The following is a 26,878-nucleotide window of genomic DNA, read 5'->3' on the forward strand; positions in this document are numbered from 1 at the left end:
AAGCAGAGACAGCAGTGCCGTGAGGGTTCAAGTTTACTCTTTGGGGATAAGGAGGGGTGAGGAGGTGTGGGTGGGACAGGGCACCCCTCAGTAGTCAGCTGTGTAATCTGTGCCATGTAGCCCCCGGCAGAGCAGTGTGAATTCCTTCACCATCTCCTTCACCCGCCTCTTGTTTACTCGCTCGCTGAAGGAGAGAAGGGAGAGCAAGTTATCACCACCACCCACCACGGCCTCCGCCTCCCCGTGACCCGAGCCCGGGCCCTGCCAGCTCTGCTCACCGAAGGATCTGTTGGCTGAAGGTGTCCTTCTGTTCGGGGCTGAGTCGGGCAGAGGGAAAGCCAGGTGCCTGAAGCGCCTCCTTGATCCACACGCTCAGGAGGCTGAAGCAGTGTTTGTTCAGAGCAAACAGGATGTCGGCAAAGCAGTCCATGAGGCTGCGGGAGGCCTGGCCCCCAATGGCCTGAGGGAGATGGGTTCTCAGCACACCAGGGCCTTGCCCCGTCTGCAGCAAGAGAGCCTAGCCACACCACCCACTCCCAGGCAGTTCCTCAGCCACAGTGCACATGACGAGTGAGTGTTACTTGACACACGATAGCTGATCCTCACAGCGACCTAACAACTTCCAGCCATTTACTTGATGAAGAAACAGAGCTTAGGGAACCAAGATGCAAGCTTCGCAGGAGGACAGCTGCCTCAGCAGTGAGGGCCGCCCCATCCCCAAACCCGGCTGCCCCACCCGCTCCGTCTCACCTCCAGCACTGCTATGAGCAGTATACGGCCATCTTCCTGTACCACCTTTCCCACAGGTTCTACTTCCCCACACCGAGGCAGCAGCTCTGTCTACAGAGGATGGAGAGGCCCGTCAGCCCCCCTCTCCCCCATCTCCCTGGAGACAAGGCCTGCACACCACACCCCTACCCCACAGAGTCCTGGGCAGGGTGGGCGGGGTGTAAGGACGGTGCAGGGTTTGGGGGTCAGCACGGGACTCACAAAGAAGCCACAGGAGGCCTTGACAGTAGGTGCTTCGGGGAACTTGAGCGCCAGCACAGCTGTGAGAGAGGCAGAGGCAAATCAGGTGGGGCTCAGGGATCCTCCCGAGGGGGCCCCAGGCCCACCTGTCCACCTGGCACCCCACTTACCACATTGGAACACAGCTTTGACATCCAGTCGTTCACATAGGAACAAATCTGGCTTCCGCTTCAGAGCCTGTAGGAGGTGGAGCTGGTAAGCCCAGCCCTAGTCGACTCTAAGAATCATCCTCCCACTCACCTGCCACCCAGGCCCCAACCTCACACACCACAAGTGAAGGTTGCCAAAACCAGCCACCCAGCCATCTCGGGAACGAGACCACTCCAGAGTTCAGTGTGTCAGGAGGGGAGCAGCCAAGGGATGCCATGTACGTGTATGTGTACATGAACGCACATGTGCATGAGAGAGGTTGGGAGTCATAATGCCGCAGCCTGGGCCCCAGTCACCCCCGAGCACACACATCACCCCACCCCACCCGCCCCCCCGCCGCCCCACACAGGGCCAGACCTCCTGCAGGCTCCAGGTTGCCAGCAGTGACTTCACTTTGATTCACAGAGGCAGTTGAGGCCCCCTTGATTTGTTATCAGGGCAGAGATGGCAGCTGGACAGGGAGCCCAGTTCACAGCCCCCCTCTTATGTCCTGCCTGCATTCCTCAGACACTCTCCAGCTTAGGAAGAGGAAAGGCAGGGCAGGAGCCTGGGAGCCACGGCCCCACCCTACCCAGGACAGCCTGTGTCCGGGCCCTTCTCATTCATATCCAGCCCAGGAGCCAGGGCTGCCATGTCAGGGGAAGTGGATGGAGTATAGGGGCTGAGAGCTCACCCCAAGTGGTACCAAGGCATGAATGGCACATCCTCAGGTCATAGGAGATGCTCTGCACAGCTCCCACAATCATCAAGCACTGCTGTCCCCCAGCAGCCCCCAATGCATTCCACATCAACCCCCAACCCTCCAGCCTTCATATACCTTCCACTCCCTCATTTTCACTCAAGCGCAAACAGCCCCACAGGCCCCTCACTTAAAACGCCCTACTTACCCTCTATCACACCTCAATCACATCCCTTGTATACACCACTCTCCCCATTTGCAACACACCCTCGCTACACATTCATCCCAAGCCCAACCCTGTATCCCCAAACCATATCCACACAGCCAGGCCCTCACCCTCCCCAGTTCTCTAGCACGCACACTCTCCCCATGCACACCCACACTCAAATGTCCTCGCCCCAAAGATACACCCTCACACACATGTCCACCCAGGCCCAGAGCACACTGTCCATTCCCACTCCTCCTATACCCCTCTACTAGGTTGTAAGTTCCAAGAGGGCAAGAACCGTGTCTGCTTTTGCTCACCATTATATTCTCAGCACCTACCACATGATCAAGCACATATAACACACTCAAAAAATATTTGTGGAGTGATTAAACAAAGAAACACATCATAGACCCCAACCCATAGGAGCTCCCAACTCACAGGATCTCCCTGACACACATACTAACCCCACATTCCCACAGCCCGACACGTGTATCTTCCCAAACATACAACCCTCATGCAGACATACCACTACCATATATACTCCCACCCTCCATTACATGCACTCCCACAGCCCAACACACACACCTCCAACAAACATCGACACTCAAACTCCATCCATGTCTAATGCACGTCAGCACACAACACGCATCAGTGCTCAGGCTCACTACAGCTACACATTTATTCTGACACTCAGAACAATACACATACTGCTCACAGCAGCCACATGATTTCTGTTCCCTGCCCAAACCGGACTCAAAACACACGAGTCAGATCCGAGACACTTAAACACACACCAGACACATCTCGCAATGGAGCCAGCACCCCACCTCCCAGCAGCAGCAGGACCTGTCCAGCAGCCCAGCGACAGCCCAGCTCTGGGCTCCACTGCAGCACATTCAGCTTGGCCCCTCCCTCGGAGCTCCTCCCAGCCTACCTCTCAAGAGCAGGCTGGGGGCACTGAGGCAGGCAGTTCCCCGCAGGAGCACAGGGACAGTGAACCCCAGGCCCTTCAACTCCGGGCCTGCCCCTGAGCTCTTCAGTCACTTTGGGCCCACAGGAGCTGCTGGGCACGGATGGTTACCACCCCCTCCCATGCCCACCCCTCAGGCCAGCCCAGCTCCCTCCCTTCGGGATCAGCCTCTCCCTGGTCTCTGTGGAGGACTGAGCTAGTTGAGGCAAAGGGGCACTAAAGGAGGATGTTGGGTTGTCAACTTCCACGGAAACAGATGAAGAAACTCTATTCAACTGAACAGAAAAAAAAATTTGTCAACAGAAAGCTAAAAATAGGCTTAAATTGAATTTCAACATAAGAGAAAGAGAAAGAGAGAGAACAGAACGTGAATGAATAAAACTAAAACACACCTGTGCCAGGAGTTGCATAAATGAATCAACAATATCAGGATGATCCCTGGGCCCTAAAATATAATAAAGATGGAACTTAAGAAAAAATTATACAAACAGCAACTCAACCTCATATAGTTATGTGGGACTGAGAGCCTGCAGGGAGACAGCGGGGGGCACATGAGCAGCAGGAAGCAAGATAAAGAAACAAAACATACAAAAACCATGAACTGGGAGAAGCCCAACAGAAAGAGACGGCGAAGTGAAGGACGGTCTGCCCCAGCTCCCTCCCAAGGGGCCTTCCACCTACTCTTCACTCCTCCTCAGGCCAGTCCCCAAGGGACCCTGCAGTGCTTGAGCGGTGCTGGCCACCATGCAGCTGGACAAACAGCCCCCACACTCTTGTTGTGGCCTCTGGCCAACTGCAGTGGCCCTACACTGCTTCCGATCACATACCTCCCCATCACTCATCATCAAAAGGAGGGCAGGGCTGGTGGGAGATTGGTCCTTGGTACTGCCCTGGGAGGCCTGGCTGAAAGCCCTTCCCGGGCATCATGGTCTGAGCAGGTGTCCGCTCCCTTCCTTGCCCTTAAGGCTCTTGGGCTAGCCAAAGAAAGGGATCTACAGGGTTCTCTTAATCCAGAAGACTCCTTCTTGGGTTCGGCAGTGCCTGATATGCTGTGGGGCTGGCCAGTCAAGGCCCAGGGGAAGGAGCTGCACGATGAGGCAAAAATGAGAGCCCCGCCCACAACGCCCCTCCGCATGGACACAGACTCAGCAGAGAGCCAGGCTCAGGGCTGATGACCCCCTCCCGCCACTGGGACGCACGAAGAAAGAGGGAGACCAGTCAGTGTGTCACCCACGGTGCAGTGGGAGGGCAGAGCCCGAGGAAGGTATGGCAAGACTGGGACAGCGAAGCAGGTGAGTGGGGGCATCCTGTCTTGTAAGACAACCCACAAGCCCAACAGGTAGGATGTTGGACACTATCCTGCCTCCAGTTCTGATGACACCTTCAGCAAGGACGAGGCATGGCCTGGAGCTCCTGCCTGGCTGCTCCACTCTCAGGAGGAGACGCTGTGGAAACCCCTGCCTGAGATACCACTAAACAGCTGTGTGATCTTGTGCAAGCCATCCACATTCAGTTTCCCCGACTGTCAAGTCGATAATCATCTCTTCCCTACTTCCTTCAGGCTGTGAGAAGCCCTTGATAAAGCCTGTCCTTTCCACACCAGCCCCCTAAGTTACTCAAGTCCTGTAATCAATTCCTGTAAAGTGAGGCCCAACGTACCCAAGCCTGGGGTCCCTGTAGATGGCAGGTTTGAGGTTCAGCAGCCGCCCTGCTAGAGGTGGGCTGGACAGTGAGGAAGAAAGGCTCCAAGAGCAAGGAGACCTTGCCTCCTTTCTTCAACAGTGTCTGGTGTCTGCTCTCTGCTGGCCTTGTTCTGAGGGATGCAGAAGGAAGAGACCCCAGCCTGCCCTTGAGGGGCTTAGTCCAAGGAAGGAGACAGTCATGGAGGCTGCTTACTGAGTGTGATCAACGCTGTATCAGTGGTGCGTGCCCATGCAGTTCTGGTGCAAGGTCAGAAGCACCCAGCTCTGCCTTAGAGAAGCTTCCGAGGACTGATGCAGGGGTAAGGCATGGAGGAGAGAGCGCTCACCCAGTGAAGGGCACAGGGCAATCCAGGCAGAGAAGCAGGGCACAGAAGTCAAAGGGGACATGATGTGGGAAGTATCAGGGAGGCTGAACTGCTGGAGCCATTCAGGAATGACTGCTGAGAAGTATGCAGGTCTGTGTCACGTGGTGGCGGGCAGTGGGAACATGACCTGAGGATGACGGGGAGCAACGGAAGGGCTTTAAGCCAGGGAGGGAAGAGTGCTCAGATTTGTGTCTTATAAAAAAAGATTACAGCTGCTGGGTGCAGAACGGGTTGGAGAAGGGCAGATGCCAGGGAAACCAGTCAGAAGATTGCTGAGGCGATCCAGATGGAGCAGTGGCCATGGAGGGTGGGGAGAGGTGAGGCTGAGGAGGACCACATCCGGTTTCTGGCTCAGATTTCTCCCCACTCTGGAAACAACCCACGGTCCACCAGAGCAGAGGTCAGCATCAGGGGACCAAATACTGAGGACAGAAGCAGAGAGCACTCTGGCTCCAGCTAAGACTCCTGGTGAGCCTCAAGCCTGTGAGCGTGACTCTAGGCAAAACTCAGGAGGCTGACGGAACAACGTTGTTTCTTCTCCAAGTGAGAAGCCTGGGTTAGGCAGCAGGGGAAGCCTGGAGCCCCCCACTCCCAACTTCTCTCAGGCAGAGGGCCGTAGTGACTGGGGGGCTGGGATCACAGCCAAAGGCTTCTGGCCTAGAAAGGAATGAGTCTCAGTGCAGGGAAAGGAGCCAGCACTCTGTGAGAACATCATGTGCAAAACCCCCAAGCCAGGGGCCCCGAAGATGCTGCTTTAATGCCTGTTAACAGTCCTAGCAAGTATCTGACATGTCTATTTCATAGATATGGAAACAAAGGCTCTGAAAAGGTATGTGACTTGCCCAAGGTCACACAACTAGTCGGTGGTGATGAGCTTAGACTCTAGGTCTAGCTGACTTCAAAGCCCATGTTCTTGCCACCTTTCATTCTGTGCCAAAGGAAATGGAGCCAAGCTGGTGCTCCGAGCCCCTCAGAGCTTCCAGCCCCACCTTCCCCCACACCCAGCCTGGTCCTGAGCCCGGGAGAAGACATCAGTCACTCTCTTGTCCACTTCCACCTAAGGTGTCAACTATCTGTAAGGTGACAGCTGTGCTGTGCTTGACCCCGTTACTTTCCCATCAAAACCCATGTGCAACTCGGGGCGAGAGGAGAACAGAGTGGGCAGCTGTGGCTCCCCAGTCAGGGAGGCAGAGGCAGTGGCAGTGGCGGCAGCAGCGGAGACCCTGGTGGGGACCTACCTTGCTGGAAGAGGGTGAGTGTGACGGAGGTGACGAGCAGGAAGAGGGCCTCGATGGGGGGAAAGTGGGCAGGCTCATGAGCAAAGATGTGGACCAGCTGCAACAAAGCAGGGGATGCTGGTCAACGGAGGCCCTGGCCCACCAGGACAAGCCAGCGTCCCTGGAATGCAGGCGAGGACTCCTGCCAGAGCAACCATCCACCCTACTTCACCTACCCGCCCAATCCCTGGGTCAGATCTCTGCCTGGGATGAAGGCCCACCTGTCGAGTGAGGTCAAGAGCGGAGGCCTGGGGGATGGTGCTGTACATCCGCCCCAGCATCTCACACAGCTGTGGCACCATGGGGGCAAAGTCATCCAGCAGCGTCTTAACGGATTTCTCAAAGATAGCGCACACCGCCTGGGAAGAAAGCAAAGAAGGCCGGGTCAGCAGGTCACCACTGGCTGCAACAGAACGGAGGCCCTGCACAGAGGCCTAAAAAGGAGCCTTTACCCACCAGCTGTGCCTGGCTCTGTGAACCCTGGAAGGTAGGCTAGTCTGACCCTCACCCTGGAAGGCAAGAGACTGAAAGGCCCTTCTCAGAGGTGCTGAGGATGGAACTCTGTAACTTAACTCCAGCTCCTTACATCTCCACCACGGCCTCTGAGGGAGCAACAGTAGTGAGAAACGCCCGCACTGGATGGAACCAAGGCAGGTGTCTGGATGCTAAAATGGATCCCTGACTGGCACTCAGCCCCAGCATCACAGCCTTGGGTGGAGCACTTCTTGTGACACCAGGAAGTTTCTTCCCCAGATATTCTGAGCATCTATGGGGTAGGATTCGTCTCCTTCACTTCCTCCAGATCACAGCAAGCTAAGGTGGTGGAAGCTCCATCTCTGAGCAGAGTCATCATGGGGGCTGATGGCAAGGGTCAGCACTCACCTCTACCACCTGGGCATCATTCAGCCATTTGCTCAGCACCTTCTGGATAAGCTGGAAGACTTGCTGCAGTACCACCACCACCTGAAGACACAGGAAGAAGTGAGGTGCCTCCACTACCACTCTCGGCCACCCGAGAAGGACTACTTGGTAGTTGGAGGTAGGCCAGGAGTTTCAAACCTATTACCCCAGACTGCACGCCGAAGACTTGGTACACAGGACCCTGGGGAAGGAGTACTTTGCTGAATCCCCATGAATCAAAGATACCCTGAATTCTAGGGATCATCTTAGAGGAAGCTTCAAATTGCAAGCTTCAGAAGACTATTAAAACTTTGTAATCTTTTTAAAAAGTCACTCCCTATCTAATTCTGCTCAGTAAAAGCATTTTAGTGCCAAAGGCCTATGGACCAGCCCCTGAAGAAGCAGAGATACTGTCTCACCCAGATAGGCTTAGGGTAGAGAGCCCCAAGGGATGCGTAGATACGGGCAGCTTATGGTGGAGCAGAGCAGCCTGAGGTCCTGGGAGGTGAGGGAAGGAGGGATGATGACTACCATAGAAGAAGGAGGGGTTCTTTGGGAGGACAGTGGCTTTGGTTTGGTCTGGAGCCAAAAGGGTGACCAATACTGGGGTGGGGAGTTAAACAGAGGGACCAGGATACTGTGGCTAACCTTTTCTCCGGGAGAAAACACTGGAGGGGTACTTGGAATAATGACTAAAGCAGTCCCTCGCATCTATACAGAGTTTTACAGTACGCAAAGTACTTTTAATCAAGACTATACTTGCTATTCAGCACAGTTCTATAAGATGAGCATCAGATATCCCGATGTTCATAGTGTTGAATGGGCAGCTGAGGCTTGTCCCAGACTAAACAGCTCCTAAGTAGTCACCCCAATGTCCTGCGCCAAGCTTACCACAGCACTTATCACAGTGCTGTGTGACAATCTGTTTACGTGTATTTCCTCTAGACCAAAAGCCACTCAAAGGCAAGAACTATTACATGTGGAGTATGTAAGCACCCTTAGTGCCTGTAGTGGATGGTGAATGCTGAAGTAGAAGGCCCCATAGAGTTGGGGGTTAAACAGGGTACCATAATTACATCACTTAGGATGTATAATGTCAGTATCCCCCATGGGGAGAAGGAAACACTATAACACCACCCCAATTAGGCTAGGAACAAAGACAACATCACCCACAGGACTGAGTGAGACAAGGACATCACTCCCTACAGAGCAGGGGGCAGTGGGAGGGTCATTCACAGGGTCAAAGGACCAAATGCATCATGCCCCACGGGGCCAGGGAAACAATGACAATATTACCCATAGAGTTCAGGGGTGACTATGACATTCCCACAAGGTTGGGGGTGGGGGGGGGGCGGTGGCAATGACAACATCACCCACGGGGTTGGGTCCCTGTGGCACTGGCAGCTTCCGGAGCTCAGGGCCTTCATGATCATCCTCATGATGGCTGACGTCCAGTGTGGTGAAGAGGTTGGAGAGAAGCCCCAAGATGTGGACAATGGCCAGCTTGTTGGAAGGATTAGGCTACGGGGAGAAGGGAACCAAGCTCTGGATCTCCCAGCCCTGACTGCCAGCTCCAGCCCACCCCTCAGCAGCTAAGCCACAGCCCACACAAAGGGCAGCCCCAGAGACCCACTGCTGCTTGCGGCCACATACAACACGAACACACACAAGCACGCGCTCAGTTCACTCACTATCTCTTCTGCCAGCTTCTCCAGCTGCTGGATATATGGTGAGATAAGCGAGTGCAGGTTTTTAAGGATCTCCTCCACTTGCAAGGCCGACAGCAGGAAGCCCAGCGCCTGCATCAGCCACATGCACTGGCTCGTCTGCGGGGCAGAACAGAGGGTCAGTCCCAGACACGCCTGGCTGTGGGTGGGGAGAATGAGCCTCTTGGCGAAGGCTCCAAGAACAAGAATAAGGCTCAAAGGCAGAAGATGGGATTTCTTCGGATCCCCCCAATACCTCAAAGAGCCGAGCGCCCTAGAAACCTATGAACTCACCTTATGGATCTGTTTCATCAGCACATCCTAGGGATAAAGAGAAGGAATATGGTGTCAGTGCCGGGCAGACTGTGCCCTGAGGCCCGGCTGCACCCAGGGCCCTGGGATACCTGGGAGACAGCCACGATGTTGGCAGCATAGGGTGGCAGGTCATACTTGCACTCTCGGCAGATCTTCTTGAGGGTGGACACAGAAGAGATAGAGAGCTCGGGATTGCCTAAGGCATGCAGCACAAGGGGTAGAACGCTGTTGATCATGACGGGGTGGTCAGCCAGCCACTCAGACAGAGCTCCTGGAGGAAGAAGGGAAGACATCTGAGGCAGGCCAGGCTGGCTGCGTGCCAGGTCCCTGCAAAGCAGGCAGATCTGGCAGGGTGGAGCTGGAGCCCCTGAACAGAGAGAGTGCTGCGTGTTCAGAGCATGGGATGGGCAAATATGCATGCACGGGCCCAAACATGACCTTACTGCTGCTAAGTGGGAAGAAGTTACTCGTAGAGGCCCAGCGGCACTGTTTCAGTGGCAGTGAACTAGCCTCACTGAACTGCAGCTCAGCGCACTGTAGCAAGGACCCCTCGACATGCCAGGACAGTCCACTGGTCGCAGTTTCTGACTGTGTGTGCACGCGCTTGTATCTCCCACTTTGCACAGGACCCAGCAGGTCGGCTTGGGGCTGCGCACTGTGGCTCTGGGGGTGTGCTCATGGGTGTGGGCCAGGGCTCACCGATGGTGAACATGACAGTGTCCGCCAGCTGCACGTTGCTGATGCTGATCCGTGGGATGAGCCCAATGAGCCCGGGCACCACATCGGAGTAGTTGACATCGATGGTCTCTGCAATGGACTGGAAGCCGTAGAGCAGGGCCTCTGTGTGCTGGGGAAAGAGGATGCCACTGGCTTGGCTGAGGAGGAGGATGTGACAGACCTGGGAGGGCTGAGGGAGTCAGGCTGGGGAGGTACCTGCCAGGAGTAGGGCTCCTCTGAGCTGGTGAGCAAACGACCCAGCTTGTCATAGAGGTTGCTGAGGAGCTCGGCCCCCAGCATCTCATAGACATACATGAGCGTGTCTGAGATGTCCACCCTAAGAAGCAGATGAAGGCCTTATACACTGCCTAGGTGCCTCCCTCAAGCACAGGAGCCCACCCCGATTCCCTCACAGCCCTGCCAAAGTGCCTAGAGAACAGAGAAGGGTGGCCCAGGATTCAGGGAACCTGGCCTTGGACCCCTCCCCTCATTGCCTTCATTATCTCAGGACCCCCTTTAGAGCTAGGATTGGCCTGCTACTGTCACCTGTAAATCCGGAACTGCTCCTTCTCATCGGAGGACCAGAATCCATATTCTTCATCAGAAGGGAACTGGGCCTTGTGCAGAAGCACATCCACCAGCTGGAAGTAGACTGGCCGGTACACCTGCTGGTACACAGCCTGTTTCTCTGCCTCAAAGGACAGAATGTCATCCTGAGAGAACCAGGGAGGAGAGTTAGCCACAGATGCCGTGATGCCCCTTCTTCCATCACGGCCCAGGTCCACTGAAGGTCACGTGACACACCTGCAGTGTGTACCAGAAAGTGAGGGTCAGGGAGCTGGTGGTCTCGTTGACAGGGAAGTGGCCAGGGATGCCCGTGCAGAACATGATCATGTTGACGAGGGCCAGGAAGCTCTGCCAGTGCTCCACTTGGTCCAGCAAGGCCCTGGGAGGGAGAAGGCATGGGGAGGTCCTTCCACCTCCCTTACTTCTTCAAGGGCCCTGCTATCCCACCTGCAGTTGCCCCTGTCCTCACCGGGAGTGGTTCTCGCCCAGAGCCACAGCAATGCGACAGATGCCGTGGGAGGTCTCCATGTCCCCATTCTGTACTGCCTGTCGCAGTTGGTCCTGCAGTCCCAGCACCAGTGGGATGAGTTTCAGGAGCGTGTTCACATACCTGGAGGCAGAGGGTGAGGAGATGCATCAGAACTGTCTGCTCATCTCCCGCCAGCTTTGGGAGAAAGGCACAATCTCTCTGTTGTCCATCAAACCCCCCTTTCCACATCAAACCCAAAGCAAGAAAGAGATCAGGGGCTAGGCCTGTGTGGCAGGTTTGACATTGCCCAATTTGGGAATAAGTTTAGGTCAGAGACCTCCAGGAGAACTCTGGCAAGGATATACAAAAAGGTACGTGTAGCTGGACCTGTGTCCTCCAGCTGGACTTAGAGTTGGTGCTTGAATGGCTTAAGACTTTTAGGGAGGTTAGGATGAGGTGAATGTGTTTTGCATATGGAGAGGACAAATAAATTTGGGGGGGCCAGAGAATAAGACAGCTATTGACTGAATTAGGTTTCCCCAAAAAAGGTGTGTTGAAGCCCTAACCTTAGTAGCTCAGAATGTGACCTGATTTGGAAACAGGGTCACTGCAGATTAGATCAGAGAGTAGGGGGTGGCCCTAATACAATATGACTGATGTTCTTAAAAGAAGACATCCATGTAAAGACAGAGACCTACAGGGAGGGTGACATGTGACAACAAAGGGAGCGGCTGGAACTATGCAGCAAGCCAACAGAGCACCAAAGACTGCCAGCAAAGCACCCGACGCTGGGAGGCAGCAAGGAAGGACGCTCCTACAGGCTTCAGAGGGAGCTGAGACCGTGATTTCAGAACTCCAGGCTCCACAACTGTGAGACAATGAATCTGTCGCGTGTGCCAGGGTGTGGTACCTTAGCATGGCAGCTGTAGGAAACTAATACATACCATCAGTATCAGGGGAGATTGAATGAGGACAGGAGACAGAACAGGCAACGCACGCTGAAGAGTCTTGTTAAAGACTTCAGGAGCCAGCAACAGCTCCCGAGAGCATCCACCTCCACCCTCCACCCCACCCCCTGCCACCAAATCCTAACTCCTAAGGAGTCTGGTGGCAGTTAGGGAGGGAATGAACTCAGAGGGAACTCAGAGACAAAACAGGTACAGGAGGATGGCGAAGAGTCAAGAACAACTCTCCCTGGTGGAAATACTTACTGAGACCTGGAGGAAAGGATGGATGGGGACAGTAATAAATTTAACGGCAGGCCACAAGGTGTGAAGTTCCACGTTAGGCGTATTGAATCAGAGGTACCCAGGGAAAGAGGCAGGTAGAAGTGTCCAGAGAGAACTGGATATGGAAACCTGAAGCCCCATGGAGAGGTTAGAGCAAGAGACGTAGATTTTGGAATCATCAGCAAACAGCTATGGGAATAGCTGGAAAGTGCCCAAGAATTAAGTGTCGAATGGGAGGAGGGCATGGCGACCCACTCCAGTATTCTTGTCTGGAGAATCCCATGGACACAGGAGCCTGGTGGGCTATGGTCCGTAGGGTCGCAAAGAGTCAGACATGACTGAAGCGACTTAGCATGCGTGCATGCGTAAGTGCTGAATGAGAAAAGAGGGTCTGAGCCAGAGCACTGAAGCACAGTGACCCCTAAGGAAGGAGCAGAGGAAGCAGAGGAGCAGAGGAAGTCTACACAAAGGAGACTGAGAGAAGGCTAGCTCCATCCCCAGCTGCCTGCTCTGTGGAGACTAGACTAAGCAGAGGAAGTGATGCTCTCAGGGGGGATCCCTCTACTGCCAATCATGGTGTCACCATAGCAATCTATGGAGGGGAGGTGGTACTGAAGATCCAGAAGGAGTTCTATCTGGACTTGCCCCAAGCAGCTTGCTAGGAGGTAGCCCTGGCAAGATAACCTTAGGCAAAGGATGAGAAGGACAAGAGGCAACCAGTTCGGGATGCTGGCTTCCACATCCCGGTTCTGGTGGGACAAGGTGTTCATACCAGATTACCCACAGCCCAGAGACAGCTCCAGAGGGTGTGGCCTGGAGACAGTGGGGATGGCTTGTCTCATGGCCCTGACACAGGCTGCACCACAAGACAATGGGCACCTTCAGGCCAGACTCTGGCACAATGAGTAGGGGCAGGGCCAAGGCCGTGGCCGTGAGCTGCCCAGTAGCTGAGATGGCAGCAGAAGGTAGTGCCCTACCCGCACAGCATCCTCACTGAATTCCAGGGCTCCCTCACATCTTCAAAATTCATGTACACAGTAGGTAATCAAAGTTCTTAATTTGTCTCATCTCTGCCTCGTAACAGGATAAATCAAGGACAATATAGCCCAGTAGAGCTCAGAGCATTACTCAAGGTCACAGAGCAAATAGTGACAGATTCCAGGTTAAGGCAGCCCTGTGCACTGCTATAGACCTGCTTCTGTCTCAGGGCCCAACCTGAATTTCCTCAAAGGATCTATGCACATCTCAACACATACCTCAAATTCTAACTGATGGGAGCTCCCATGAGCCTGTCTAATTCATCTTTTTTCCCTTCTCCAGCCCCCCAGCAAAAAGCTTTCCCAGGATTAAAAACAAATCTCAAGAAAAAATCTTTTTCAAAGGAGAGCCAGGCAAACAGCAGCAGCTGTGGATAGGGTGGGAAAATGGTGACTTGAGTGCAAGCTCAGCCAAGGAGAGAGCCAACGTCAGGACACCTGGGGAATGGCTAGATGACCCAAAATTCAAAGCCACTGAAGGTGACTTTCTCAAGCCAAAGTAAAGGAAATGGACTAGACAGAGCAAAGCCCAAACACTGACTCCAGGCTGGATGTAGTCCACCCATAGGGGCAACTCTTGCATTGATTTCCTACCACCCAGACACTTGAGCCTGAGACCTGTGAGCAAACAGGATGCACCTGAGGCCTCAAGGCTTCTAGGTCTGGGGGAGGGAGATAGAGAGGATGTCTTTAAAACACCACAGCTGAGCCTGGGTTCCAAAGGCCTGGCTCCTGTTGGTCAGCTTGAGCTGCCGGGGCAGAGCTGCTGGGACTCCTTGGCTGCCACTCACACTGAGCCCAGCCCAGACCGGCAATTAGAGCTCTGGGAGCAGAGCTGAGAAAATGGGGAGAGTTGCTAAGCAACCGAGGGGGCTGCAGCCAATGGGCGCTCAGGAGGCTATAGGTTCCCTCTCTGGCTTCTTGCTTGCTCAGTCGTTCAGAGGAGCAGAGGCATCAATTACCTGCCAAAGCCCTCGAGACTGGCTAGGCGGGTAAACCTGGGTGTATCCAAGGACACCTCACATCACCCACGCATTGGCCCCGCAAATTCCCCTTAGCCACCAATTGTCTGAGCCTAGCCAGCCAAGAAAGGCCTTGACCTAGGACTTGGTACCACCTTAAGCTGGAAAAGCTGAGAAGTCATGGGAAAGGGCTCATACTAACTGCCAAAGCAATCGTGATACCAAATACTAGTAACCGCCATTAATGCGATGTCAAGGAACCATGCTAAAGCTCTCAGAAACATTCTCTTATTGAATCTTCATACCAAAATATTCCCAGAATACCAGGGTCAGGCCCTGGGAACATTATCCTATTTAAACTCTGTATAATGATCCATTTTACTGATAACAGAAACTGAGGCTTAAATGTGGTTTATCCAAGGTCTCAGATCTAGGAAGTGAATTATTTGGGATTCAAACTCAAACATGACTAATGCCAAAGCTAGAGCCATCAACCACTTCCCCAGGCCATCCCTTTGAATGGTACTTCCCCCTCTGGCTCTGTTGAGCATTCTCAAAGCCTCTTCTCTGAAATGTGAAGTATCAGGCTTCCAGGCTTGCCACAGCCAATCCAACTTATACCAAAAATCTCATCACACCATTTTCTCTTATTATATCCTCTTCAGCACAAAGACCAAAATCTTAAGCCTGGTCAACAAGGCCTTGATGATGAGTCTAGATCTCCTGCCACTGGCCCTTACACTTTGCTCGTTAATCATACCCACTCACCAGGCTCTCTCACACCCTTTCCTTGCTTGGGCTCTTCCTTCGGTCTGAAATGTCCTCCCCATATCCATCACTTCCATCTGGCTAACTCTTACACAGCCTTCAAAGCACAGGTCCGTTGGCACCTCCTCTGGGAAGCCCTTCATACCCTCACACTGGGTTAAATGCCTCCTCTCAGTTCTGCGCCCTCCATTAGAGCACTCATCACGTAGGCTGTACTTGCCCATCCATGTGTCTCCTGGATTCTGAGCTCTTGACTTGCAGAAACCAACCTATCCATCTTTAGGCTCCCTGTGGTCAGCCTAGACCCCCACACATAAACAGACGCTCAAGCAACATTTCCTGAGGAAACATCTCATTACACTCACCTTGTTTTGGGTCCCTGAGTGTATGGTGGTGCTGCCCACTACATGCCTTTGCCCCTGCTGTATCTCCCGAAGCCTGGAACACTCCTTCCCCTTCCACCCTCTCCCACCCCTGACCCTCACCAAGTAGGCAACTCCTACTTTTCCTCTGTTTAAAAAATAATGAATGCTACCAAGTGCTGCCAGGCACAATGTGACAAAATAAAATGACAGAGAGCCTGTCCTCACATTGCTGAGAGACTAATGGGGAGACATACATTAATTTATAATGAAACTGCGTTACAGGCTAAGAAGGAAAAACACTGGGAGCGCTGAGAAAAAACAGAGAAGACCAAACAGTCTTAAAAATCATGAGGACTTTCCCGAGGGAGTGAAGTTTCAGATCAGGCAACAATGATATGACAAGTACATGTGATGGCTGGGAGGCTGGAAGGAGTCCGGGACACTCAAGAAACTGAAAAGCTCGTGTGAGAGTGAAGACAGGAAGCAGCACGGCTCGAGACGAGGCTGGGGATGCCATGCTGTGCTTCGCCCTCGTGAATCACACTGAGAATTCTGAACTTTACCCTAAGAGCAGTGTGGGGCCACTGGGGATTTCTGAGCAGAAAGGAAAGATGAGACTCTCATTTTTAACAAGATTTCTCTGGGTGCTGGGTTGGCAATGAAAGGTACAAGTGTGAAAACCAGGGGACTGGTGAGGAATCCCCTCGGTAATCTGGGGAGAGAGATGAGGACGCCTTACACTAGGGTGGGGGCAGTGGAAATGGAAAAGATATGGAGCAGAGCAGCCAGGACTTGGTGACTGAGGGAACGAGAAGGGAGAGGCAAATATTTTCATTGACTAATTCGTTGGATGGTTTGTTGTCTAACGTCTTGTCTCCCTCTCTGAACCACAAGGATAAGGACTCTGTCTTGTTTGGTTCCTTGCTGTATATTCAGCATAGGGCCAGGCATGTAGTAGGTTCTCAATTAGTGTTTACTGAACAGATGGATGGATGGATGTGTGGCTGGCCAAGCAGGCTGTCCATCTCCGGGAAGGTTGGGACCGGCTCACCTCTGGGCATCAGGCTGTGAGATGGCATTGACAATGGCCTCCACACTGCTGTCAAAGAGCTCTGAGTCCTGCAGAGCCGCGAAGGCAGCCTGAATGAGCGCCTCGCAGTCTTGCAGCGGTACCTCCAGCTGCACCCAGCTGGAAAAGCACTTGAGCACCTTCTGACGCACACAGCTGGGTGAGCTGGGCTGCTGCAGCAGCTGCTCCAGCAGCGGGAAGACAGCCCCACACTCCACTGCCAGGCTGGTCCGCACCAGGCTTTTGCGATACTGGGGCAGGCGGCTGGTCTGGAACTCCTCGGGCAGCACTGTCAACAGCTCCAACAGGGCCAGGCAGCGGCCCTGGCTATCCACCGGTGAGTCCTCGGCCTGGAACAGCCGTACCATATCTGCCACAGCACATGGCCAAGCGTCGGGCATCATGCTGAGAGCTAGTGAGGCCAGCGCCACGCACAGCCGAGTCAGCACAATCTTGGAGCCACTGGCAAAGCGGGTGATCTGGGTGAAGAGCTGTGCCTTTAGGCTCTCATACTGGTCAGTAGGGATGTCACTCCAGTAGCGAGAGATCTTGATGTGTAGGGCGCTGGCCCCAAAGTACTGGATCTCAGGCACCTTGTCCGGCTGCAGGAGCTGCCAGCTGAAGTGCCAGGCCTGAGGGGACGCCTGGGCCTGCATCAGCCACTTTTGAGCCAGGTTCTTGTTCTCAATGTTGGGGTCATAGTAGAGCTGGTGCAGCGCCTGCAGGACAGCACAAGACTGAGCAGGTGCTGGCCACTCTGGTCCTGCCAGAGCCCACAACACAGGCCATGACTCGGTCCTGCAAAACTGTCCTCTCTTTCTGACCAGGGGGCTGAGCAGGAAGGGAGAGCTCAGGCTCAGCAGTGCTTCATGGACCTGGGGTCCGGCCGGGATCTTGAGAGCCCGAACTTGCCCACACTCCACCATAGCCTCTTCTCTTTATAGCAAAACCTTAGGGGTTGGGAGCGTGAACTTCTGCAGGGAAGCAGCAAAAGAGGAGGCCAAGTTCCCCAAAGGAAAAGCACCTGAGGTAAAGGGCAAGGCCCAGGTGGAAGGAGTGGCTCCATAAGGAAGAAGCTAAGCCTGAGAAGAGCATGGAACAGCCTGAGCCACCCCCCGCCTCCAATCCTCCCAGGCACAGCTGCTCTCATCTACTCCAACAGCTCCATTTAGCTCCCCCAGGATCATCCCTAGGTCACTCCAGATGCTGGCACCAAAGCCATTGTGAAATCTGAGCAGGACTAAGACTTTGCCAGGCAGCCCTAGGGCAAAGACAAACTGGAAGGGAGGGTGAGAACACTCCTCAGAGAGCATACAAGAGGGTCCAAAAGCTGGTCCAGAGAAGTCTTGGCCTGCAGCCCTGGCAAATGCCTAGCCTGGAGCTCTCAACTAGCTAAATCCCCAGGGTCCCAATTCCATTAGGACTTCACACAGTAGGAAAACAGTGGTTTATTTCCCTGGAGGCACATGGAACAGTGCGCCACCATGCCAACACTGCCCAGCCCCAAGGGGTGGATGAGTGAGGCCAGGACTCTCACCCCCTAAGCAGGCTCCATCCAAGTAGGTTGAGCCCTGTCTGTACCCCTGACAGCCAGTTATGGCCACTGACCCTTGGGATGCTGAGGCAGGCAGAGAGCAGAAGCAGAAAGATGCATCCTTACCATTGGGTATGCTAAACGGGGCTCAAGAATAACAAATGAGTATCTGCAACCATTCCCTGTTTTCCACCACGATAGCCCCGTCTCCCCCATCCACCCCAGGGTGGAAAGTATTTCTACATTCCCAGCCTCTGGGGGCAGAACCCAGCAAAGACATAGAGAAGCAGTTTGAAAAAGACAGACTGAGCAGTGGGGGAGCCTGAGAGTGCCATGGCAGGAAGCCATGTGGGCAGGTGAGTAGGGAAGGACCCTGAAGCTGCCAGCAGGACCAGGCTCCTTGGATCCAGCACAAAACCAAGGGGCCAGCCCTACTTCCGCCTGCCCGGGAGTGGTCTGGCCTCCATCCAATAACCGAAGGACCCTTCTCCAAGGAAAAGTGAAAACACAACCCAGATTGTTTTAGTTTCAGATTATTTTCTGCCCCTGCTCAACCAAACAGGGCCAGGATGGCTCAGCATCACTCTGGTTTCTGGAAACTGAGCTGCAAGTCTCCCTCATTCCTGGTTTCTTACTGCACTGCTCATGCATTTCCCATGGAGCTGGAGAGTAGCCAGTCTGGCTGGAGGGTCTAAGCCATCAGCACCCTGGAGGGACCATCCCAAGACCCTAGCGTGTCCACAGAGGACCGGTGTCTACGGAAGGCCAAAAATAGCCTAAGACACCATTGCATTGCTGTCGGCTGGCCCAGAGAGACAGCAAATGCCAGGTGCTCTGGAGGCACCATCCCAACGGGCACCCAGCCCAGGCCTGGGCCCTGGCATTAGTGTCAGTCCCCAGAACTTCTGCTCTGTCACTGGAGTGCCCCTCCCCAGGGCCCTCATACCTTCTCCACATTCTCCACCGTGAAGTCCAAGGCTGGCGCTGCTCCAGCCCCTGCAGCCCCCGGCTGCTCCTCCCGCCGCTCCATCTTTGCTCCCTCCCCAGCAGGGAGGTGGACCGTGGCCTGTCTCCTGCCCCAGCCTCTTGGCTGCTGGCCCCCTGCTAGACTCCGGCTTGGGTGCCCAGGAAGTGGTGGGGTGACAGGGGTCCCAGGGCGAGCATGGCTGCCGAGGCCGCCCCACCTCGGTTGAGGGTGGGGGGCTAGCCAGAGGCCAAAAGGGGTGCCCTTAGGAGGAGACCCACTGAGGGGAACTCCTAGGAGAAAGCCGTCAGTGAGGAGTTTGCAGGCGGGGGTCCTGATGGTAGATCAGGGTTCTGTCCCCAGAATCTATGAAGAGGGAGTCATAGGGAATCGAGGCCTGGGGAAAACCAAGGGGTCACAGGGTCGATGGCCTGTACCACAACACCCTAGTGAGATCTCGGGTTCTAGGAGGAGGTCACGGGGGTGGGAGGTTACGGGGGAGAGAGCCCTTCGGGGGTTACGGAGGCGTCCAACGAAGCGCAGGGGTACAGCTTCGCAAATCTCGGGCGAAGAGTCCGTGGAGTTAAGGGGCTGTGGCAGGTCCCCTCGGCTCCGCCAGGCCCGCGCTCTTCTCACCCTCCGTCTCCGGCCCTGCTACCGCCGCTGCCTCCGCCCCAGTGACTGACAGGCGAGCCGGCCCGGCCGGGACGGGGCGGGGACCTCAGCGAGGCACGGGCTGCCCCGAGCGCCTGTCCGCGGCGCCGCCGACTCAGAAGCCGTCCCTCTCGGACCCGCGCCTGCCCTGGCCCCACCCGGCCGGCACAGCCCGGCACGGCACGGCGGAACTGCGCGGAAACTCATTCCGGGTCCCCTCTCGTATCCTCGCGCCTGCCCGCGCGCCCCTGAGCAGGCCGCGGAACGGCGCGCCACTTGAGGCGGCCGCCCTCCCCACCACCCGAGCTAAGGCCCCGCCGCTGCGCACCCTGGGAAATGTAGTCCGCATGGCGCCCAGCGGGAAGGCGGTGCCTTGCGGCGGAGGCCGGGAGCACGTGGGTTGGGGATCAGCCGAGCCCAGGAAGCCTTAGGCCTATTGCGGCCAAGTTCGACCGGCGAGAGGCGCTGCGGGCAGCTTCCTAAGAGGACGTGAGTCTAGAGGCCGGTGGGATAGAGCTGGGAAGCCAGGCTGGAGGTTAAGGTGTGTGTTTGGGAGGGGACCGAGGGGCTGGGGGGACACAGGTTAATCTGGTGCTCCCCTGGCGGCAAGACCTCGGTCCCAGGAAGGGTACTGTCGTGAGCAGAACACCGAGGAGGAAAGGGGCTTGGCGCGCCTCAGGAATAAAAAAGGATGGCTCTCAGGGCCACCCAGCGAGCAACCGGGAAACTACTTACCATGGACAGTGCTTGGAGAATTTCATTAGGTTCTCGGAAGCAACTTGTCTTTATGAGTCATTAAAATAGCTGATATTTAAGTGCAAGGAACAGCACATTGCATACCTTAAGTCCAATTCTCGGAGCAACTCTGTGGTGGGCATTTTCATTCACTATTTTCAGATGAGGAAGCCGAAGTTGAGGAAAGTTGAGCTTATCTTTTCGCTGGACACACAGCGAGGGTAGCAGAGATCAGCCACAGATCTGGTTGGCCCAAGTCGCCAGCAGTCTCTACCTCAAGTGGAAAAATAAAATAAAAAAGGAAAGGACCTCTGTTCTTGTGTTCAGTGGAGGAAGCCACTGAGGCCTGAGGTGGATGAAGGCTTCCCTGAGGAGGAGAAACTTGATCTTAGCTTGAATAGCAACAGCAGGAGGCTGGGGAGGAGGAGGCTTGATTAGCTGGTAAGCAGAGTCCAGTGGGAATCTAGTCATTCAACAAATCTTTATCAAGAAAATGTCTGAAGTACAGTTAGTTAGCTGTGTTCACTTTAAGGGGGTTGTCTGTGAGGGGGAGGAAGGGGGAGGGGATGAGGAAGGCGATGAGCTTGGAAAGAAAAATTGAGACATTATCCTAAGTGCGATGTGAAACCACGATGAGGTTGCAAGTGGGCATTGATGATTGAATTTACATTTTAGAAAAATATGTCTATAGTATTGTTAGGGGAAACACTGACTGAAACTGCCCACCCTGGCCAGGCACTATAGTAACTATTTGCATGACTTATTTTACTGCACAACATGTGGTAAGGAATGCGAAACTAACAAGCTGCCACCACCAACCAGAAAAATTCGGAAAAAGTCAAAAGGAGACCCCACAGGTCCTACCACCTCCCTGAATCCTTCTTGCTGCCATCCTTCTTGGCTGAGTAATGTGTGTGCCACCAGGAAGGACCCTGAGTCAGAGTGATTGGCCAGAGATAACCCAGAAAGTTAATCCAATCACCGTAAAACCGAGACTGCCATTCCTGAGGCAGAGCAGTTCTCCTGGGTTCCCTTACTCTACTGCTCTCCGCCCAGGTGCCCCTTCCTGATAAAAGTCTCCTGCTTTGTCAGCACATGTGTCTCCAAGGACCATTCATCTCCTAGGGTTAGACAAGATCCCTCTTTTGGGCCCTGGGAGGGGGGTGGGTCCCCTTTCCTGCAACAGTATAATACATTGAAGGAAGAAAGGGGGATTTGGAAGGAGGAAACAGGAAGCCACAATAAAGTACTGATTCCAGGTCTGTGCATAGGGGTGTGAAAGGTCTTGGTCCTGATACTAAAATATCCTTGTGGAAGGTGGAGGAATGGAGGGAGAGTTAAGACCACAAATTCTGTGTTCAAAATCTGTCCACCTCTTTCTAAAAAAAATGAGGGGGCTTCCCTGGTAGTCCAGTGGCTAAGAATCCACCTCCAATGCAGAGGACATAGGTTTGATCCGTGATCTGAAAGATCCCACATGGCATGGAGCAACTGCTAAGCGTGTGTACCACAACTGCTGAGCCCGAGCTCTGAAGTCCACACGCTGCAGCACTGAAAGCTCCGCACCTAGAACCCATGCTCGGCAACAAGAGAAACAATTGCAGTGTGAAGCCCGGGCACTGCAGCAGAGTGGCCCCTGCTTGCTGCGTCTAGAGAAAAGTCTTCCCAAAGGCAACAAGGACCCAGCACAGCCACAAATAAATAAAAATTTTAAATAATTAAAACTTTTTTTTTTTTAAGTATAGAACATATGGGGCCAGAACCTGTGACAACCCTGGGTTGTTTTTGTTGTTTAGTCACTGCGTTATGCCAGACTCTTTTGTAACCCCATGGACTGTAGCCCACCTGCTCCCCTGTCCATGGGATTTCTCAGGCAAGAATACTAGAGTGGGCAGCCATTTCCTTCTCCAGGGGATCGTCCCGACTCAGGGATTGAACCTGGGTCTCCTGCTTTGCAGGCAGATTCTTTGCCACCTGAACCATACCACTGAGTCACTGGGAAGCCCCGACAACCCCGGAAGGGGTTCCCAAATTCAGGAGAGCATTCCAGAGCCCAGGAGAGGAGGAGAAAGAGCTTCTGTTGGTCGCCTGGAACCACTAGCAATCCATGTCCATGACAGATTAACCAGTTTGAAGGTTTTCAGCCTTCTAAAACAGTGTGAATTTCGGTCTCCAAAACCAAATGAGGGCCCCACCTGTAGTTAAGAATTCTCAGGGGAGGTTTCTCCCCTTCCACTTAGCACTAAGGTTAATTGCACTAAGGAAGTTTATTTTCTTTCTAGTCCCCTGGTTTGAGGGAAAGAGGTTAGGGAAAGGAGGGGAAGGTTTATTTCTAATTCACCTCTAGGTGTGGGCATAGTCCTTTGGGGTTCTGGCCTTACTGAGAATGTTCCAGGTAGACTCCCTCTGCCCCCATAAGTTCTTTGCAAGGGAGCCCTTGCAAACCAATGCCCAGGTTCCCCAGGTAAAGAAAATGCCCTCAAGGTGAATACCAGCTACTGAACTTTGTTTAACTTTGTAGTTTCCTGTGTTTATTTTGGCCTGAATATTTCTTCTGTGTATACCAGCTCACAGATGCATTTATTTTTAAAAGTATGTTTTGTCCAAGTATTTTTAGTAGTTTTCAGCAAGAAGCTTAGCCTGAGTCCCTAGGCCACCTTGTAGCCAGAGAACCCATGGACAGTTTCAGTCCTTATGTAACTTGATGGTTTCGCTGCATCTGGCCCCTCATTCCCTTTGTTCTTTGTTTTTTCCCACCGCTCTGGTCACACCCTTTTGGTCTCCCTCACAGCCTTGTCCCTTCTCCTCTCCCTGTTTCTAAACTGCTAGGTCTCCAAGCCTTAGCCTCTGCTGCTCACCACCTCCTTGTCTTTGGTTTATGACTCTTAGATCTCTCTGGCCCAGACTGTCCTGACTGCCAGACCCAGCTGCTGCCAGCCTCCTTGCCTTCTGAAACTGTCACGGGCACGTCAAGTTGAACAGGTACAAAATCAAACATGGCTTCCCCCACACCTTACTCCCATCATGGGCTAAAAATACTACATCCCCTAAATTTCTTACTGGTTGCCCAAGCCAGACTCCTGAAAACTCTCCCTTCCATCAGGTCCTCACAATCAGCCCATCACCAAGTCCCACGGATTGTCCCTCCTGTCTCGCTATCCTTCCACACTGTTCTGCCCCAGGTCAAGGTGCCAGCATTTGTTGTCTGAGCAGCCCTAACTGCAGCATCTCTAACTGGTGTCCCCTGCCTTGCCCCTTCCAGTCCAAACTAGGCACAGTGCCCAGTCATCTGTCTGAAACATGTCTCTAGACAATCCCACCTAAAACCCTCAGTGGCTCCACTCAGCACAAAGTCCAGGCTCCTTGGTATAGCACTCAAGGACTGCTATGATCTCTCTAGACTTGTGTCTTGATGAGGACCCTCCCTCAATTCTACACGAAAGCCCTGGCTCTTCAGGCTGTTCCATGCTTCCTGCCTTTGTTCGTGCCTTTGTTCTGCTGAGAAGGCTGTGTGTCACGCTGGAGCCAGTCAGGAGAAACCACGCAGTAAGCAGACAGAAACAGTTTAATATAAAAATTTTATATTTTATAGCCCTCATTTTGAAGGAATGAGGGACTGGCCAGGAAGAAGAGAAGATAACTCTGAAAAATATAGCCCAAGGAAGAGGCCCTCACCCATCCCACCCCCTCCAACTCCTGCCCAAGGCTGAGCCCCAGACCTTGCTGGTGAGGGCATGGCTGGTGAAAAGGGGGGATTTAGAGCTGAGAGGCAATGAAGGCAAATATTTCATTTTTCAAGGCTGAGTTCAAGAGCCACCTCCTTCACAAAGGCTTTCCCGGCTCTTCCCTGTCCATCTAGGTAGAAATGATTCCTCTTCCTTTGTGAGTATAGAATCCTCCCCAACCCTGACATACGTCACTGTACCCTAATCATACATCTGTTGGGGGACTTAGGATGGTTGATTGCGCTTCCTGTTCATTTGTTTACCCCCATCTAGGGTTGCTGGAAAAAAAGGAGGCAGCCACTTCAATAGCAGATAAACAACATTTGAAAATATATTTATGTGTGTATTTGGCTGTGCTGGGTCTTAGTTGCAGCGCACAGGACCTTCAGTCTTCCTTGCAGCATGGGGGAGCTGCAGTTGCAGCATTCAAACTCTATTACAGCATGTGAGATCTAGTGCCCTGACTAGGGATTGAACCTTGGCCCTCTGCAATAGGAGTGTGGATTCTTAGCCACTGGACCACCAGGGAAGTACCTAAACAACATTTTTTTTGTATAAGTATGTCCTAATTATTGCATGAGACATACTTACTTAAAAAAAAAAAGTATTGCTTATCTGAAATTCCAGTTGAACTGGATGTCCTATTTTTATTTGCCAAACTGGTTAGCCCTTCCCTCAACTCTACCTCCAACTATGGTCTCCCTGATGGCAGAATATGTTTCTAGCTGATCTTGGATTCCCCATAACTGGCCCAAGGCACTACTGTTAGTGCTTAATTAATGTTAAAAGGTCAGAGAGCTGAGAGTGGCTGGAGGGAGTTAAGACTGAAGACAGAGACCATTTAGAAGGATGAACAATAAACCATTCCACAAATTAGGAAGCCTCCACAGAATAGCATTGGAAAGAGGGAAAGGAAGATGGACTTGCAAGATCTAAGGATCTAAGAACTTATGCAAAAGGGAAGTGGCAAAGCTCAGGGCGTCTAGGCTGTTGCCCAAGTTTCTGGCTTGTATTCCTGGATGGAGATTGGTGCCATTCACCTGGGAGGAACCCTGGAGGAGGCCTGGAGGCTGGAGAGCAAGGAAACTTGCTGACGTGGGGCTTAGAGCACAAGAATGGTGGAGAGAGCATCTGAAGGAGTGAACAGAAGACATCCGGGACAGATAAGTTGAGTTCGAGGTTTCTGAGGCTATGCAGATGAAAGAATTGGAAATACAGGCTGAGTTTTGGAGAAAGATTAAACTGGAGATACAATGAGAGCATGATGAGCATGGAGGTGGTAACTGAAATCATGGAAGTTGGTCATATTGGCTCAGGGAGAGTACAATGGGGAGAGAAGGCCTGTATCAGAGCCCTGATGTTCTTAAGGGGCTGAGAGAGGAAAAGGAACCCCAAAAGAGTCTAAGGATGAGCAGGGGTGGGAGAAAATCCAGGCGAGTATGGGATGGAGAGTCAAGAGTAGACAGGTGTTCCAAGAGAGTGACAAAGTTGGCTGCCTCCGAGAATCCAAAGGACTAAAGGCTGAGAAGCAGCCTTTGGGTTTGGCAATGATGAGGCCACTAGGGACCACAGCAAGAGCTCTTTTAGTGAAGGAGCAGCAGTGTAAGCAGATTATATATTGATATTTATATATTTCTAATCACAGTGTCTTTGTGTGTATGTGCCGTGATATATTCAAGCAAGTTTAAATGCAGAGGGAAAGAAGACATTCAATAGAAAAAGGCTGATGAATAGGGAGGCTTGTAAATAATGCATACAGAGAACCCTGTAAAGGAGGGCCTGAGCACAGATAGAGGAATTACTCTAGCTACTATTAATAATAATCTGGAACAGGGCAGGATACCTCGAGGGCCATGGACTCCTACGAAATCTCTGAATGAGCTTCAGAAAGTCTGTGGGCTCCCTCAAACTCTTCACCAGATTTCCACATCAGTGTTTTTTCCAGCATTGAAGTGGGAGGTGGGGTGGGGAGGATCCTTGGCTTTCATCAGTTTCTGTAAGGACACTCCAGCTGCGAAACAGGTGAGACACCATCCCTGTGAACAAGAGACGTGATCTCACATGGCACAAATTCTCCTAGATCTTTCCTCTGATTTCTCAGATTTCTACCCTACCTTCCTTTTCAAAATAGGTAGCCAGTCCACACGCACTCAGGCACAGGGCTCTCTAGCCAGGGGAAATGTGGTAGTCCTTGGACAAGAGGAGGAACACCACTGGCTGGGGCAGAGGGAGCACACGGGTTTGCCCAAACCTTGATTCCTGGTGGAAACTAATCTAAAGGGATGTTTGGGTGCCCCCTGAAGTGGGGAAACTGTCAAGTCAAAGCCGTCTGTAAGGCTTCCCTGGTGAGTCAGTGGTAGAGAATCCGCCTGCCAATGCAGGAGACACGGGTTTGATTCCTGATCTGGGAAGATCTCGCATGCCGCAGAGCGACTAAGCCCGTGCACCACACTGTTGAGCCCACACGCCTCACCTGCTGAAGCCTGAGCACTCAAGAGCCCGTGCTCCAGAAAAAGAGCCTGATGAGAAGCCTGCACACAGCAGCTTGAGAGTAGTTCCTCTCTCCACAACTAGAGAAAAGCCCACACCGCAGCCAAGACCCAGCACAGTCATTAATAAATACAATCATATTTTTTAAAAAGCCATCTGTAGTTTTCTGTCTTGCAAGAGGTGATGACTTGATACCCCTTAGGAGGAGATCATACCTTAGTGCTGGGAAGATCACTCAAATGGGCAGTATCATTTTGCAAATATGAAAGAGAGGACAGTCAAAAATGGAGA

General features: G+C 53.2%; 1 protein-coding gene and 1 long non-coding RNA gene across 4 annotated transcripts; one reads left to right on the forward strand and one right to left on the reverse strand.

Moving 5' to 3' along the window:
* Positions 1-15: 15 nt before the first annotated feature.
* IPO13 (importin 13) lies at positions 16-19,786 on the reverse strand. Of its 3 annotated transcripts, XM_052637862.1 has the most exons (20): positions 18,966-19,758; positions 16,468-17,204; positions 11,056-11,196; positions 10,824-10,965; positions 10,566-10,732; positions 10,236-10,356; positions 10,002-10,149; positions 9,392-9,573; positions 9,282-9,308; positions 8,973-9,107; positions 8,659-8,802; positions 7,264-7,344; positions 6,603-6,740; positions 6,343-6,439; positions 3,429-3,481; positions 1,140-1,206; positions 991-1,049; positions 751-840; positions 279-460; positions 16-184 (listed from the first exon to the last, which is right to left on the reverse strand). In XM_052637862.1, exons 1-20 carry the CDS (start codon positions 19,047-19,049, stop codon positions 88-90), a joined length of 2,892 nt encoding a protein of 963 aa, XP_052493822.1. In that variant the 5' UTR covers positions 19,050-19,758; the 3' UTR covers positions 16-87. The 3 variants fall into 3 exon arrangements, 1 of the variants encoding a protein (XP_052493822.1); XR_008199144.1 differs by lacking the exons at positions 16-184; positions 279-460; positions 751-840 and adding an exon at positions 1,537-3,311 and having other exon boundaries at positions 992-1,049; positions 18,966-19,786; XR_008199145.1 differs by lacking the exons at positions 16-184; positions 279-460; positions 751-840; positions 991-1,049; positions 1,140-1,206 and adding an exon at positions 4,696-5,761 and having other exon boundaries at positions 3,466-3,481; positions 18,966-19,781.
* A 215-nt stretch (positions 19,787-20,001) lies between these two features.
* Positions 20,002-23,928, forward strand: LOC128044331 (uncharacterized). Its single transcript, XR_008199095.1, has 3 exons — positions 20,002-20,126; positions 23,262-23,354; positions 23,773-23,928. It is a non-coding gene; the product is annotated as an uncharacterized LOC128044331 (long non-coding RNA).
* The last annotated feature ends 2,950 nt before the right edge of the window (positions 23,929-26,878 follow it).

The sequence above is a fragment of the Budorcas taxicolor genome, chromosome 3, assembly GCF_023091745.1.
Source record: "Budorcas taxicolor isolate Tak-1 chromosome 3, Takin1.1, whole genome shotgun sequence".
NCBI lineage: Eukaryota > Metazoa > Chordata > Mammalia > Artiodactyla > Bovidae > Budorcas > Budorcas taxicolor.

Coding starts and splice junctions, on each gene's coding strand:
- IPO13 (XM_052637862.1), bottom strand. CDS start 19,049: ATGGAGCGGCGGGAGGAGCAGCCGGGGGCTGCAGGGGCTGGAGCAGCG. Junction 9,309..9,391: donor ACATCGTGGCTGTCTCCCAG/GTATCCCAGGGC, acceptor CTTTATCCCTAG/GATGTGCTGATGAAACAGAT. Junction 841..990: donor AGGCCTCCTGTGGCTTCTTT/GTGAGTCCCGTG, acceptor CATCCTCTGTAG/ACAGAGCTGCTGCCTCGGTG.